Source organism: Sturnira hondurensis, unplaced genomic scaffold, assembly GCF_014824575.4.
Source record: "Sturnira hondurensis isolate 20B ecotype Veracruz unplaced genomic scaffold, ASM1482457v3 Scaffold0013559, whole genome shotgun sequence".
Lineage (NCBI taxonomy): Eukaryota > Metazoa > Chordata > Mammalia > Chiroptera > Phyllostomidae > Sturnira > Sturnira hondurensis.
Window position 1 is genome coordinate 7,433,650 of NW_028086190.1, and position 17,309 is coordinate 7,450,958.

The following is a 17,309-nucleotide window of genomic DNA, read 5'->3' on the forward strand; positions in this document are numbered from 1 at the left end:
CTAAAATAAACATAAGGGAATCTTTAAAACGTAAGCTAATAGGAATGAAATTGTCCAATTTTGGGAGGGTATTTCCTTCTCAGTTTTTTAAAAGTTCTAAACTTTAATATTGCAAGGTGAGTTTTGAAAGGAATTTTAGAGAGAAGTTAAAACTTTCTGAGATTTCTTTCACTGTCAACCTAGAGTCCATCAAGCTGTTTAAACATTTTTTGGAGCAGCATTGTTTTAATATGTAATTATCCCGGAACGCTGTGATCCTTTTAGACTGGGCGCTGTGTGCTTTCCTTACCTGTCAGATTGCTTGAGGTACTTTGGTAACTTAAATCCACTGAACAAAATCTCCCTTCATTTGAATCCTGCCCTTCATGAAATAATTTTATTTTTTCTATGGATAATCACTTTAGTTTTTATTATTTTTAAATATATCTTGTTGATTATGCTATTAAAAATTGCCCCATTGTTTTCTTCCCTTTATGCCCCTCTGCCCTGCATCTCCTCTCCTACCAACATTCTCCCGCTTGGTTCATGTCCATGGGTCAGGGATGTAAGTTCTTTGGCTTCTGCATTCCTGTACTATTTTTAACCACCACCCCGCATTTATTTTGCACCTTTTAATTATGCTTCTTATTCCCTATATCTTTTAACCCATTCTCCCCCCTCCACTTCCTCACTGATAACCCTGTAGGTAATCTCCATTTCTGTGACTCTGTTCCCTTTCTAGTTGTTTTCTGAGTTTGTTTTTGTATTTATTTTTTAGGTTCAGGTGTTGATAGTTGTATGTTTATTGTCATTTTACTGTTCATAGCTTTAATCTTCTTTTTCTTAGATAAGTCCCTTTAACATTCCATATAATAAGGGCTTGGTGATGATGAACTCCTTTAGTTTTACATTGTCTCAGAAGCACTTTATCTGCCCTTCCATTCTAAATGGTAGCTATACTGGAGTAATCTTGGATATAGGTCCTTGTTTTTCATGACTTGGAATACTTCTTGCCAGTTCTTTCTTGCCAGCAAGGTTTCTTTTGAGAAATCAGGGGATGGTCTTATGGGAGCTCCTTTGTAGGTAACTGTTTTCTTTTTCTTGCTGCTTTTAAGATTCTCTCCTTATGTTTAATCTTAGGTAGTTTAATGATGATGTATCTTGGTGTATTCCTCCTTTGGTCCAATTTCTTCAGGACTTCTTGGAAGTCTATTTCCTTGGCCGCATTGGGGAAATTCTCCTTCACTATTTTTTGAAATAAGTTTTTAATTTCTTGCTGTTGTTGTTCTCCTTCTGGCACCTCTATGATTCACCCCTATGATTCCCTATGTTGGAACAATTACAGTTGTCCCAGAGGTTCCCAAGCGTCTCCTCATTTTTTTGAATTCTTGTTTCTTCATTCTGTTCTGGTTGAATGTTTATCTCTTCCTTCTGTTCCAAATTCTTGATTTGAGTCCTGGTTTCCTTTCTTTCACTGTTAGTTCCCTATATTTATTTCACTTTGTATAGCCTTCACTTTTTCCTCTATTTTTGTGACCGTACTCAATCATTTCTGTGAGCATCCTGATTACCAGTGTTTTGAACTATGCATTTGATAGGTTGGCTATCTCTTCATCACTTAGTTGTATTTTTTCTGGAGCTTTGATCTGTTCTTTCATTTGGGCCATATTTCTTTGTCTCAGTGCACCTGTTACATCATAACGAGTGGAGTCTTAGGTATTCAGCGGAGTGGGGCAACCCACTTTGCTGCATTGTGGCATTGTATGTGGGGGAGGGGTCAGAGAGTGAAGAGTGCTCAGGTCTAACCCTGCTTTGAGTCACTGCCCCCACTACCCACAAGCAAATTAGGTCCTTCTATTCCTGACTGCTGGTTGGGTGGGCTTGTGTACATTCTAGGACCCCACGGGTCTCTCCAGTGGACTCCCCTGTGAGACTGGGAGTTTCTACCATTGCCGCACCCCCTACAGACTTTTAAATCCAGAGGATTTTGAGGCTTTATTTTTGCACACAGGAACCCTGGGGTGCGTGGTATGTCTCACTTCCCAGTTGTTCCTCCCAGCTTATCTGCTTGTGAACCTGGGAGTGTCCAGTCTGACTCCTTGCCTAGCCTGGTCTGCTGCCTTGCAGCGTGTCCTGTCCTCCCCAGCTGCTGATTTCCACCCCTCCTACCAGCCTGGATGGATGTGTCTTCTTTAACTTCTTAGTTGTCATACATTCAGGCAGTTCGATTTTCTGGCAGTTCTGGTTGTTTATTGTTTTTAAATTTATTGTTATCCTTCTTTTGGTTGTGCAAGAAAGTAAAGCATACCTAGCTATGCCTCCATTGTGGCTGGAAGTGGATTCATGAAATAATTTTATTAAAACATTGTAGTTCTTTAAAATATCTACTACATTATTAAATTCTTTGCTTTTTACTTAAAAATTTTATTTTAAAACAGTATTTATATTTGTGAATATATCCTGGCAGTGGAATGTGTAAGATTCACAGGTGTTGATAACATTGCACCATTTTTACACTATTAGGTGAAGAAATTATTTAGGCTGAAGTGAATTACCAGGAGTCGGGGGGAACATAACAGTGTTTCAAAGCACAAAGCCTAATATAGTAAGTGGGGACGGGGTTGGGAAAGTGTTGTGGAGGCTCAGACCATCTACTTTGCTGTAGAGAATATGCATACATGTATTGAACGGTAGACGGGAGAGGCTTTAGACTCAGAATCAAGGGTCCCAAATTACTTTTTTTTAAATTTAGTAAAACTTTATTGTTGTTCAAGTACAGTTGTCTTCATTTTCCCACCACAACTTTCCCCTGCCCCTCCCACCCTCAATTATTGCCACCTTTGGCTTTGTCATGGGTCCTTTATACCTGTTCCTGATGACCTTTCCCCTGTTTCCCTTGTTATTCCCTTTCCCCTTCTCCTCTGGTTACTGTCAGTTTGTTCTTTATTTTGATGTCTCTGGTTATATTTTGCTTGCTTGTTTGTTTTGTTGTTTAGCTTCCTGTTAAAGGTGAGATCATATGGTATTTTTCTTTCACCTCTGGCTTACTTCACTTAGCATAATGCTCTCCAGGTCCATCCATGCTGTCATGAAGGTTAAGAGCTCCTTTCTTTCTGCTGCATAGTATCCCACTGTATAAATGTACCAGTTTTTTTGATCCACTTATTTATTGATGGGCACCTAGGTTGCTTTCATCACTTTGCTATTGTAAATTGTGCTGCTCTGAGCATTGGGATGCATAGGTTCTTTTGAATTGGTGTTTCAGGATTCTTAGGGTATAATCCCACCAGGGGTATTGCCAGGTCAAAAGGCATTCCATTTTTAGTTTTTTGAGGAAATTCTGTACTGCTTTCTACAGTGGCTGCACCAGTCTGCACTCCCATCAACAATATACTAGGTTTCCCTTTTCTCCACATCCTCACCAGCACTTATTGTTTGTTGATTTGTTTATGATGGCCATTCTGACCGGTGTGAGGTGGTATTTCAATGTGGTTTTAATTTTCGTCTCTCTGATGGCTAGTGACACTGAGCATCCTTTCATATGTCTCTGGGCCCTCTATGTCCTCCTTGGAGAAGTGTCTGTTCAGGTCCTTTATCCATTTTTAATTGGATTTTTTATCTTTCTGGAGTAGAGTCGTGTGAGTTCTTTATATATTTTGGAGATCAACCCTTGTCCGAGATATCATTGGCAAATACCTTTTCCCATGCAGTTGGTTCCCTTTTTTGTTTTGCTGATGTTTTCTTTATCTGAAAGCTTTTTGTTTTGATGAAGTCCCATTTGTTTATTCTTTCCTTTATGTCCCTTGCTCTAGGAGACATATCAGTGAAAATATTGCTGCATGGAATGGCTGAGATTTTCATGCCTATGTTCTCTAGGACTTTTATGGTATCTTGACTTATATTGATAAGTCTTTTATCCATCTTCAGTTTATTTTTGCATATAGTATAAATTGGTAATTGAGCATCATTTTTAAAAATATTTTATTTATTTATCTTTAGAGGGGAAGGGAAGGAGAGAAGGAGAGAAATATCAATGTATGGTTGCCTCTCGTAAGTCCTCTGCAACCCAGGCATGTGCCCTGATTGGGACGCAATTGTGTGGTTAGCAGGCCTGTGCTCAATCCACTGAGCTACACCAGCCAGGGCAATTGAGCATCATTTTTTTTTGCATGTAGCTGTCCTGATGTCCCATCACTATTTGTTGAAGAGGCTATTTTTACTTCATTTAATGCTTCTGTCCCCTTTGTCATGGAATACTAATTGACCATAGAGGCTTGGGTTCATTTCTAGGCTCTCTATTCTGTTCCATTGATCTAAGTGTCTGTTCTCATGCTAGTACCATACTATTTTGATTACAATGGCCTTGTAACACAGTTTGGTGTCAGGTATGGTGATTCCCTCCTACTTTGTTCTTCTTTCTCAAGATTGAGGAGTCATTTGACCCCTCAGTAAGATCAGAAGACTGCACTTTAGGATTTTTAAAATATGCCCAAGTTTTGTCTTGGGGCAGTTGGGAGAGGGGGAGAGTGGAGAGTTGTTAACTGTAGGTTGTGATTGTATAGAGACGCATTTCAGAGTTTTTTATCAGCAGCATGTAGGTTCCCTACTTTTTGCATTCAGAATCCCACCCTGCTTGAATTACTGTCCACCTTTATAAGAGCAGCAGAATCAGAGAAAAGGGGATTGGGAGAGGGTAAGGCTCCAAGCCGACTCTCCTCTTTCTAACCCTCACCAGGTTGAACGGGTCTATGTAACCTTCGTTCACCCTGTGTCATAGTTATCCTTCTCTGGACTGAGTTTACTTTTGAAAAGAAAATACTCATTTGGGTGGGCTACTCTCTAAATTAAAATGCGTATACATATATATTTTACTGTTTTCAATTTCTCAAGGAGAACCCAGATGATTTTATTAATTTAAGTCATAACAAATTTGTAAAACAGGCCTGGAGTGAAAGCTCATTAATTCCATTATAGAGGAGGCAGTTAATAAAAAATCTGAATTTTGGAACACTCTTTATATTTGAAATTTGAATGCTAACGGGGATAGTAAAATTTAATTTAGAGTATGCCTTGTGGAGATTTTTTTAAAAGACAACCTTTATGACCTGGCTGGTGTGGTTCAGTGTGTTGGACATCATACCACAGACCAAAAGGTTGCAGGTTCAATTACCCATCAGGGTACATGCCTGTATTGCAGGCCAGGTCTGCATGCAGGAGGCAACTGATTTTTGTTTCTCTCACATATCAGTGTTTCTCTCCTTCTCTTTCTCCCTCCATCAGGGTTCTTTCTAAAACTAAATAGAATCTTTAAAAACAAATGTCCTCAAGTGAGAGTAAAAAAAATAGATAGCCTTTATGAATAAGAAATAGGATGAAATATGGAACTCTTTGAATATGACTTGCAAATTCTTTTTATCTAGTTTCTTTTTTAGCTAAATATTTTAAGTTAATTTTGTTTAGTGATTTTCTTAAAAAATTTTTTATTTTCCTTTTGCCAGTTAGTGTAGTGCAGTCATGGGCTTTTATTTTAATGTGCATTCTCAGTTTTTCACTTTTTCTTATTTCATTTACTCCTTGTACCTGGAGTTACATATCGTATTTGTTAATTTCTTTTGCCTGCCTGTTTTTGCTAAGGTATAGCATGGTCCTTCTTTACTCTGTAGAACCAAATAAAAGCAAAATGGGTAAACCAACATGACAGGCAGCATGTTTTTTTACTAGCATCACCAAAGGATCACCGAGTGAAACCTGGAGTCATCTGGGGCCCTCATTCTTTTTGGTAAATGTTAGATTGTAAATGGATACTTCAGTGGAAATACAGTCAAGTCTTAAAAACGGCCTCTTAGAATAGTGTTGGAACATGAAGATGATAGGGTTCTAAATTAAATTATTAAAATATGTAGAGAAACAGAGTTTCTCACATATTGGATGATGAGTTAGACTTTGTATAATAGACAGGTTCTGATCCCTGGTATAGAATGTTAAAATTAAAAAAAAGAAAGAGTGTTAAAATGAGGATAATTTTTGTAGTTTGTCACTAACTTAATTGTTTTGACGATTTCAGGGTATCCATTACTGTTAGCTGAGATAGAAGAAGTGGAAGACCCACAACAACAGGAAGCTGTCCTGCTGGCAAAGTGGCAAAGGATTATGGGAATTAATTATGAAGTTGTGGTAGGTTACCTTCCCTTCCCTAACTTCCTTACTTATAACTATATTTAGCAGGAAGTTCATGAGAGCAATAAAAATCATAATTAAAAAGAGTCTTTGAAAAATAACAGTTGTATTGGGCTTTTTTTGGAGAGCTAAATGTGCTGATTCAGGTATAAAAAATTCAGATTGGGGGAAATTGGATAGTAACCAAGGAACTGAAATGAATGGGATGAAGTTTTGGAATTCATAATTTATCAATGTTTTAACATTTCTGGCTGTAGTACACGTTGTATAGACACAGGGAGACTTTTGTCCCGATTCTTCAACTTGGTATTTATAGAAGGAATCATAAAAGAGTAGTTAACAGTTATTTGAAGATTAAAGAAAAATAAATTATGACCTGTATATAAAACTGTAAAGACTTTTTTCTATTCCCTATCACACTCATGAATTTACTTTCCTTGAGAGGTTTATTTCTACATGCTTTTCCCCCCACATAACTTATGCCATATTGACTGCTTTATGTTTATTAATATAAATTGCATAGCTATTACAGCAAGTATTATTGGCATCCTAAAAAGATTTGACAAAGGTGCCACAAATTATCAATCTCAGGTATACAGCAAATTTCAGGGATTTCAAAAGGAAAAATGTAGTACTAGGTTAGGTAGAATTTCTCTTATTGCTTATAATGTTTAAGTAACGTAAGATTAGAAGAGATAAAAGAAAATAGATTAGTATAATATGCATAACTAGCCTTTACTGAGTGCTTAGTGCCAAGCAGTGTTCTTCATGTTTGATTTAATCCTCCTGAGAATGATCTTTGTTTTAAATACTCAAGATAGTTAACAGACAATTAAGAAATGAGTACAGCTGTTACTACCATTTTATGTTGAGTCAGGGGAAAATACAGGAAAGGCCATCTTAAGTGTGGTTAACTTAAAGTGAAAAGAAAGTTGAGGAACTCCTCCTGTGGGGTCACCTGGCCCCGACCTGAGACTGTGCTTCTGGCGGTGGTTGAATAGTGAACAGAACCCTTCAGTCTGCCGCTTTGTTACCAGTGTTAGAGACTGGGGACTCTTCGTGTGCTTCGTGCACGTGGTCTCAGGGTGGCTCTCGCAGTGTTACATGTCTGCCAAGGGCACGTGTGAGCTCTGCAAACAACTGAACTATTAATTGGTCCTCAACAAAGGTAAATTAGACGTGGATCCAACTTTAAATCGTTGTCTCTGTAGTTTACAGCACAAAGCTAATCATAGGAGCAGTGGTACAGTGGAGAGGAGGGTTGATGGGCAGACAGTACGTGGGCACCTGGAGGGCTGCTCAGAGGAAGAAACGTCCACAACAGGCTTTTAGGAGTGAGAAGGTTTCATCCAGCGTTCGATTTCAAAGTCAGATGAGGTAGTTTCTGATAATAGCCCTGCACATATTCCCACTAAGATGCGAACGAGATCTTTTGTAATTAAGTAGCATTTTTCTCAGTCTCTATCCCCAGTTTCCTGAACTGTAAAATGCAGGGGATGAAGTAGGTCATCTTTAGTATACATCCAATTTTAATGTTATAATGAGTTTTTATGAAAATGGGTGATTTCCTAACATTCATTTTTTTGTGGGTAACATAGGAAATAGGAAAGTCATTCTCCTGTTTTAAGTTTTTATTTGCTTTTGGAGACAAGTGTTATCCCTCAAAAGAGTGTAAGCGAGGACTGTGGGCTATAGGTTCAGGCTGGCTAGGTTCATAGCTCTTTTCTGGCTGTTGTTCACCAACTGTGATTAAGGTAACCTCTCTGAGCCTCACGTTCCTCACCTGGTAAATAAGGATAGAAATTGGATCTATGAGAAGTAAATTAGGTAAACTGTGTAAGGGGATTAGCACAGTCACTGGCACGTGGTAAATGCAAAGTGTGTGTTTTTCTAGACAGCTGTTATCTGTAGACCTGGCAAATTGTCTTGGGTTTTTGCTTCTTGCTTCTTCTTTTTGGTTTCTGTTGGTTCGTAAAACTGATAGATATTAGTACACTTCCAAAGGCAAAGCTCCAAAGTTTTGCAGTTTATGAAGCTTTTGTGAGAAAGTTGACTTGTTTTGAGTAATATAAAATGCATACGTGAGAATTTTAAAAATGAAAGAATATTAGAATTGTGATGATTTTTCTTCTTTCAGGTGGCCCATGTGAGCAAGTTCAGTGAGAACAGCGGGTTGGGGATAAGTCTGGAGGCAACAGTGGGACACCATTTTATCCGGTCTGTTCTACCAGAGGGTCCTGTCGGACACAGTGGGAAGCTTTTCAGTGGAGATGAGCTATTGGAAGTAAGGAGCTGCCCCATTGTCCTCTCCCGCCCCAGCTAAGGTTCTTAAAAGGCTGCAGGAAGCTTTATGTGGTGAATAAGCAAGTTCTTATTATAAATGTCCCCTCTAAAGTATTTGATCTCTCTCAAATACTTTAGAGAGATCTACAAATAAAATTCCACCCAAAGCAGAAAATTCAAATCCATATTTGCATTGATTTTCAGACCTCATTTCATGCCGAGTTTACTTGTTCTGTTTTAGGTCCAGAAAACTACAAAAAAAATATTTAATTTTTTAAAACATATTGTCAACTCCTAGAATATTCATTTACATATTTCAAAATCATAAAGAACGCAAAGCTTTATAGTAAAAACCTCTTTCCTGTCCAATTCACTCAGTTCCCATCAGCCTTCAATAGGTAACTACTCATACATCTAAGCAACCTTCTGGGTACTTTTAATGCATAAACAAGAAAGTTTCAATGTATTCTTTTGCCCCACTTAAAAAAAGATGTGCTAGCACACACTGTGCACCATTTTCCATTTTGATTTTTTTCACTTAATAATAGTATAAATTGTCAGTTTTAGAAATATTTTTTTTCTTCTTTTGGGAAAGTTTTTATTAACTCTCCTTTTCCAAACTGCTACCCTGGCAGATTAAATATGGCTGGAAGCTAGTGATTTATCCCAGAGTGCCTTAGAAGGTCCAATCCCAGCAAGACTCTACTTGCATGTAAATTGTTTTTGATGGTATTATTACAAGTCTAACTGTATGGTAATAGTAAAATTTATATTTAATGGAAAATCATTTTTAAAAGAATGTTGACATTATGAAATGTTATTTGTTGGACAACTTATCCTTTTCCACAGGTGAATGGCATAACTCTGCTTGGGGAAAATCACCAAGATGTGGTGAATATTTTAAAAGAATTGCCTATAGAAGTAACCATGGTGTGCTGTCGCCGAACTGTGCCACCTGCCACCCAATCAGAATTGGATAGCCTGGACTTATGTGACATTGAAATAACAGAAAAGGTATTGGGAATGTGGATATGAGGCTAATGTGGATCTGAATATGTAATGGAAAGCCTAAATGGCGTTTGATATTTTTTACTTCTCTTTTATTTGGTGTTTGATTTCCTAACATTGCCCAAGGCTTATAAGATAGACCTTGGAATCAGACAGACCTGGGTTTGAATCAGGATTGGCGCTTACTAGTTCTGTGACCTTGGGCAGTTGACTTCATTTTTCTGAATCTCAGTTTTTTCCTCTGTACAATGTAAATAATGTTGCTTGTCTTGGAGCATAACTCTGAAGGTTAGATAAGGTAATGTAAGCATATTAGATGTTAGTGCCCACTACAGGCTTATATAATTTATTCGTAATATTTCTGTGGAATCAATACTCATATTGTCTTTATAGAAGAGAAGATTGAAGTATGTAAATAGTGAATATATAGTATATATGTGCTAAAATTACTCTTATGTAACCTACTGAGCTCAGGGCCTGACACACAGTTATTGCTTGGTGAGTGGCTAAATGTGGGTGGATACATCATCTCTGCTAGTGTGTGTCTTATTTGTGTACTAGCAATACTTTTAAAATATGATAAATTTGAGCTCCTAATGCTACATATCAGGTAATACTCTGTGCATCCAGAAACTCCCATTTTTCCTTTTGCTAATTCTTTTCCATTCAGGTCAAAATGTCAAGAAATGGATCTAATTGGCTTTTCTGAAGACTAACAGTAGATACCTAAAGTTAAGATAAGAAATCTTAGAGACAGTCTTCAAGCCCAGGCCCATCTAACTGCAGAGTTTGTCTTCCCACTGTGCACATTAACTCATTAATGAAATAATCTTGTGCACACGACACAGAAGCGTAGAGTCCTTGTTTGCGTTAAAGTACGGAGCTTATATATACAGCCATTTCTTTTTAATTGTTATTTATCATAAGAATTATATTTTATTTTTAAAAGATTCACTTATTTATTTTTAGACAGAGGGAAAGGAAGTGAGAATGAGAAGGAAAGAAACGTCAATGTGTGGTTGCCTCTCGCATGCCCCCTACTGGAGACCTGTCCGGCAACCCAGGAATGTGCCCTTGACTGGGAATCGAACCAGCAATCCTTTGGTTCATACACCAGCACTCAATCAACTGAGCCACACCAGCCAGGGCGAGAGTTATTTTTTAATATCAAAATAGCTTTATCTTTTCCTTCTGATTACAGACAGTGATGAAAAAAGTGAAAATCACCCACAGTCATGGTGCCAAGATGTAACCAGTGTGTATTTTTATATAAGGTCTTTGAACCATACATTTTTAATTCCCATTACAAGTTAGGTATTGCTTCTAGTCCCATAGCTTTCAGTAATTATGACCTTAATCCCTAAAGGTTTCCTGATAAGCTGTTGCTACTCTTACTTAAGAGTTTTTTTGTTTTGGAAAGAGGCTGAGAATCTCCCTTTTTCTTGTAGTGTTGTGTGTATCTGCTAATCTAGTGCCTCTGAAATAAGAGCTGTCTGGTCTGTTACCAGCCTCATATAGATCTAGGCGAGTTCATCGGGTCTTCGGAGACAGAGGATCCTGTGCTGGAGATGACTGATGTGGGTCAGAGTGCACAGAAGGTTCAAGGACCTTTGGCCATGTGGGAGGCCGATGTTCAGCACATCGAGCTGGAGAAAGGCAGCAGAGGACTGGGTTTTAGCATTTTAGATTATCAGGTAAATATACCCTACTTTTAACCAAAGTTTTAATGAAGATAATATATACTAATGATACATTGTTAGTAGTAGAGAAAAAGGAGATAATATTTCAATCATCAAAGACATTTTCTTGTGTCTAGTAAATCTTTCAAAATAGTAATTTATATGATTCATTGGTTATCATGAAGGATTTCTTTTTAACACTGCACTCATTGAGTTATTTTACATTTCAGCTGTTGCAGATTTGAAGAACATGCAGAGTACATTTTAGGAATGTTGTAGAAACATTTTTTGACATTTGGGAGTCTGTCCAAACTATTTGTAATTCCATGCACTTAACTGATGGTTTATATTTTAATGATGAGATAGGAAGTATCACATACTGCTTTTGTCTGAAGTGAATAGATGTGAATAGATGTGAAGTGAATAGATGTGAATAGATGTATAATCAGATATATTATAAAATCTAGCATTTCTGTTATTTGAGTAAGTTTGTGAATAAACTTAAATTGTTCGCATGGGACCTGCATCCTTACATCTCCTTGTGTTCTGTGCTGTGAGTAGCTGAGGAGATACTTCGGACGGTTGGATGCACGAAACTGTTGCTCCTCATTAATTAATACTGAGCCAGACACTGTCTCCGATGACTCCGGGGGTTCTGTTGTTCGCAGGGCCTGATTCTGGAGCCTTGTGCTGATACTAAGGTTGCTGAATATGTTATAGTGCATCACCAAATTCTATACGACCTCCTTTTCTGTTTTCTTATTTCCAACGGCGTACCCTGCCACCTTCAGTTTACGCACGTCTACTGATGTTCCAGATCACTTATATCCTGTTTACCAAGTGCTGATCTTAGTAATTCATGTATCTGGCATCTGTCTGGTCTCAGATGATAGGTATAAAGTTTGACAACTTATCAAAGGTTAAAATTCTCTCAAAGTGGTATGTACAGTTTGAAAGGTCAGTGCAGGAATGATGGCAAGTGAGGGTTCCTGGTTTAGGGTGAACTCTTCCTAGACTCAAACAGAGGTGACCCTTAGCCCAGGTAACTCATTAGAAGTATTAATGAAATTTCTTTTAAAGACACCTGAAATAGTTACTCATCCATTACTGTTTGGGGAAGCGGGGGCAACCTGTAAAAATATTTTCAGTGTAAAATAGGGCTGCCTTCTCTTTTCTTTTCCCTTCTCTCAGGATCCAATTGATCCAGCAAGCACTGTGATCGTAATTCGTTCTTTGGTGCCCGGTGGTATTGCCGAAAAGGATGGACGACTTCTTCCTGGAGACCGACTCATGTTCGTCAATGATGTTAACTTGGAAAACAGCAGTCTTGAAGAAGCTGTGCAGGCACTGAAGGGGGCACCATCAGGAATTGTGAAAATAGGAGTTGCCAAGCCTTTGCCAGTAAGAATTTGGATTTTACTGATTCCTTTTTATATTTCCAAACAAAATGGCTTACTTTTAGTTTCATATGTTCTTATGATTGAATCATGACTTTTTGGTGCTTTTTATCACCATGGTTATGGCTCCAAGAGAGTAAAGATTTAATTTTGATTGTTTTTATTTTTTTAAGATTTTATTTATTTATCTTTAGAGGGGAAGGGAAGGAGAGAAGGAGGGAAATATCAATGTATGGTTGCCTCTCGTGAGTCCCCTGCTGGGAACCGGCCTGCAACCCAGGTATGTGCCCGGACTGGGAACTGAACCGTGATCGTGTGGTTCGCAGGCCCGTGCTCAATCCACTAAGCTACACCAGCCAGGGCTAATTTTGATTGTTTTTAAATGGTGAAATAAAACAAGAGGCTCAGAAATAAATTTACAACATTGCTTTGTACATCACTTTTGACCTTTTTTAGTTGATAATAATGTCATGGTGATGCAGAATGAAATATTTTCAAAGAAATGAGCCATAAATATCTATACCAAGTGGAATATTAGAGAACTTAATAGCATCAACAAGTGTTAATTTGATTAGGAATTTTTAATTAGGGTGGGATGAAGGTAGACTCTGTAAAGTGGCTTCAGGTCCTACATTCCATTGATTCCAACACATTTTTAATCTAATTACTGCAAAGCAAGAAATTGAACTTTCCAAGATGGGTTCATCAGCTTGGGACTCTCCCCCTGGGGGGTAGAGCCCTCGTGCCATTAATTACTGCAACAGTAAAAATAGCTAATGACAGCCTACGTGTCAGTATGTTCACTAGGTATAGTGATTGCCACAGCACTTGTGACTGAATTGAGGGGATATATTGGAGACATTGTCTTTGTGAAATTATTTTAGCTTATATATATATTTTTTTTCAGTGAACAGGCAAATACCCTCTCTTAAGGAAACAAACACATGGACATATTTGCATAAACATCTAATAAAAATGTATTGTTTTGTGGAAGGAGTTGTTCAAACAGAAAGCTTTGTCAATATACTGGGTCCAGCACAAATAACACCCCTCTTTTATTAAAAAATATTTTATTATAAAATCATAAGCATGTAATTCTGTAACATAACAATATCACACTCAAGCATAACATACGGAATTTTAAATGAAATGTTCAAAATAAAATTATAAATGATTACACTGATACGATTACCCTACCAACCACACTCAAGAATGCGTTACTTCTGCTGGACCCTGTATTTTATTTAAGGTTTTATTTATTTACTTTTACAGAGAGGGGAAGGGAAGTAGACAGAGAAAAACATCAAGGTGTGGTTGCCTCTCACACTGCCCCTACTGGTGAGCTGGCAAGGCAGGCGTGTGTCCCTGACTGGATATCAAACTGGTGACCCTTTGGTTTGCAGGCCCGTGCTCAATCCACTGAGCCACACCAGCCAGGGCTGGACCCCTGTGTTTTAAATGTTAATTATTTTTTTAAGATTTTAATTATTTATCTTTAGAGGGGAAGGGAAGGAGAGAGGGAGAGAAATATCAATGTATAGTTGCCTCTCGTGGGTCCCCCGCTGGGAACCAGCCTGCAACCCAGGCATGTGCCCTGACTGGGAACTGAACCACATTTATTTGGTTCACAGGCCCGCACTCAATCCACTGAGCTACACCAGCCAGGGTAAATGTTAATTAATTTTTTCTGTTTTTCACTTTCTACTCCACAAAGAATTGGTAACCTATGAAAATATATTTATGAAAACTGAAAGAGGAAGAAAGGAAGGGTAGAAAGAAAATAGGTTCATCTGACTAACCTGAAATCAAATCAGGATTGAAGAAATCAGAACAAAAGATCTATACAAAGGGGAATATAAGAATGAAGACAGGCCATTATGGGACTATACATACACAGGACAGGGAAAAAATAGGCTTACAGCTTTCATATGGGAAACAATAAATAATAAATAATAATACAAGAATAAACTTCTGGGTTTTGTTCGCCCACGACGGTAAACCTACTTTGTGCTCCACCCTGGGTGTTAAGATTAACCATACGTACATTTGGTTCTGGTCTTTCTGTTAGACAAAGAAAAATAGTGTATATGACTCAATACACGTTTTTTACTGCCCTGGGAGAAACTATGCCACTTATACAGAAACAGACTTTTTCTTGTCTTAGCTAGTTCTAAAATAAAATTTTCTTATGAGAATATTTGCTATTTCAAATTCAATATCCATTGCATTAATGTGATAAATATCTTTTATATAAGGTGAGGTTTACTATTAGCTTGTGTAAAAAAGAAGAGAAACAGTTTTTTCCTATAATACTTCTGCACGTATTGATGGAGCAGGGTGATGATGCAGGCGTAGCGATTGTCTAAGTGTGGCAGCTCGTTTCATTTGAGGCTGGAACAGGAATGTTGGGTTTCCTGTTAGTGTGGTCAAGATTACAGTATAATAGATCAGGATGCAATTTAAGTAGGTGGCATGCATGTAGTTTCTTGTTTTTTTTTGTTTTTTTGTTTTTTCTTTTTAAAGTCCATGCTGAATTAAGAGACTTTATTGTAGGGTTCACTAACATTCCTTGCCAAGTAAAATTACATTCCTTAAAGTAACATTCTAATAAGAGATGACACAAGTTGATTCTTTTTAATATTTTGATTCTTTGGCAATTCTTTTATGTTTTGATACACAAAAGTTGCCTTATTTAGCCAGGATATTTGCCAGGTAAAAAATTGAACAGAAGATTACTTTAATATAAAATATTAATTTTGATAATCTTATATAAGAAAAATGAAAAAATTAGTTGAAAGGGATTCTCCTCTAACAGATGTTGGTATTGCAATAAGTATCCTCATTATGTCTTAACAAAATTGTGAAATATGAATATTTATCATATTTTATGCTCATCATTCGATGTTAACGTTATGTGGTATCACTTGAAAACTTTCCCATACTTTCTTCTTCTTTTTCTCCTGTCTCCCTCTCCCATCTCTCTCTTTTTCATGATTTCATCCTCCAACACTGAGTTTCATTCTCTCTGCAGCTCTCACCAGAAGAAGGTTATGTATCCGCTAAGGAGGAGTCCTTTCTCTACCCCCCGCACTCCTGCGAGGAGGAAGGGCTGGCCGACAAAGCCCTCTTCCGGGCTGACTTGGCTCTGGTTAGTGGCCGTGACTTACCAAGCTTTCTTTCAGAACTCTTACGTATTATTTTTGTTTTCCAAAATATTCTAAAGTCTTACTATATTCTTTGTTCATTATGTTTTGAAAACTAAACATTTTCTCATCAACTCATTTTGATAGTTCGGAATGGGAATAAAAACAACCATATATGAAAACTATATGAAATTGTGAGGAAAATTTATTTAGCAAGGCATTATGTCAACAATTAGAATTATTCTTTACATCATACCAAAAGTTTATCAGAGCACTTACTGGCTCTAATTGTATACTTGAGTATTTCTAGAAATCCTTTTAATTGTTTCAGTACGTAGCCAGAAATCAGCATTTTGTCTGCCTTTTAATCAGGTAATAGGTTTTCATGGGCATTATGTTAATATTATGTTAACACGTCAAAACTAGATAGTTTAGAAGTCCATGGACTACATTAAATACTGTGGTTTAAATGTATTCAGTAGTAGCCAGCCATAGAAAATTCTTTTTGAAATATTGCAGGTCACAGGTACCTCATCGTCTAAAAGTGCCTCGAGAAATTTTTTTTTCCTAGAATTGTCATGGCTTTCTTGAATCTCCTTAGATGACTACCAGTCAGAAAGAAGAGTAGTCTCACTTTTCTGTGAGTGCAACATCTTCTGGTAGTATGTGTCCTTGGTGTTCTCCCTAACTGACTGTATCATCTTACATTGTTCATTCTCTGGAATGAACTTCTCTGGACTCTGGTGTTTTTATCTCTACAATAATTAAATGAATTGATTGTTGGGATCTCTTTTAAGATTCTGAGTCATCAATGAAAGGTATACAAACTGTTTTGAGGTATTTTTCTTTAATGTTACTTAAAACAAGTATTTTTCTATGGTAATCCATGATCTGAGGCTTAATTAATATTATCTATGTAGATAACAGGTGTTAAATATTCTCTATTTAGATTGTTGTACATAATGTCCGCACATGAAAGATAAATCTCCACACAGTTACTCACTCATGTTCAGTGAATTTGAACATGTACTGAAATACGCAGAGTCCCGCAGAAGGAAGACTCACTTGAATGTGGTTGGTAGGGTATGTGAATGTCTCTCACGAGATGGCCCGCCATTTGAATATTTCACCTAAAATGCCATATGGTGTGCTTGAGTGTGATATTGTTATGTTACAGAATCACATGCTTATGATTTTTATCAGAAAAAGGGGGTGTTATTTGTGCCCGACCCTGTATTATTAGAGAAGTTCATTTTGAAATGGCCCATCTGTTTTCTTGTCATGTTTATGCAAGAATGTGACCTGGTTGTAACTCCTCCTGGCTAAATGTGTAAGTTGAAATCACAAAGGAGGAGGACATAGGAGATTTTGCCAATAAAACAGAAAATACTGGTAATATTGGAGAAGGGTAATATTTAGGTCAATTCTACCCATTCTAAGGTGTAACAGTGAGTGATTTATAAGAATGGCTTCAAGCTTATCATGTCTTGATTCTCTCATTTGGTTTTCCACAGGAGATAGTCATAGGGTCTTTAGATAAGGCATAGTGAGATTCTCTACCACACTCTACATGGGTTTTCAAACAGTAGCACTTTATAACACAGTTTTACATACCTAGATCATAACTGAGCACCTTGTTTGTT

At 37.4% G+C, this 17,309-nt stretch overlaps 1 protein-coding gene across 6 annotated transcripts in view; it reads left to right on the forward strand.

The window, feature by feature from the left end:
- MPDZ (multiple PDZ domain crumbs cell polarity complex component) overlaps window positions 1–17,309 on the forward strand; it is a 166,855-nt gene that overhangs the window by 79,555 nt on the left and 69,991 nt on the right. For 5 of the 6 annotated variants that reach the window (XM_037061962.1, XM_037061963.1, XM_037061961.1 and 2 more), the window contains 6 exons: window positions 6,044–6,153; window positions 8,294–8,440; window positions 9,289–9,453; window positions 10,956–11,141; window positions 12,318–12,527; window positions 15,555–15,671. In XM_037061962.1, the coding sequence (XP_036917857.1) occupies window positions 6,044–6,153; window positions 8,294–8,440; window positions 9,289–9,453; window positions 10,956–11,141; window positions 12,318–12,527; window positions 15,555–15,671 (935 nt within the window). The remainder of the gene's footprint in view (window positions 1–6,043; window positions 6,154–8,293; window positions 8,441–9,288; window positions 9,454–10,955; window positions 11,142–12,317; window positions 12,528–15,554; window positions 15,672–17,309) is intronic. The other variant, XM_037061965.1, reaches the window with a different exon arrangement.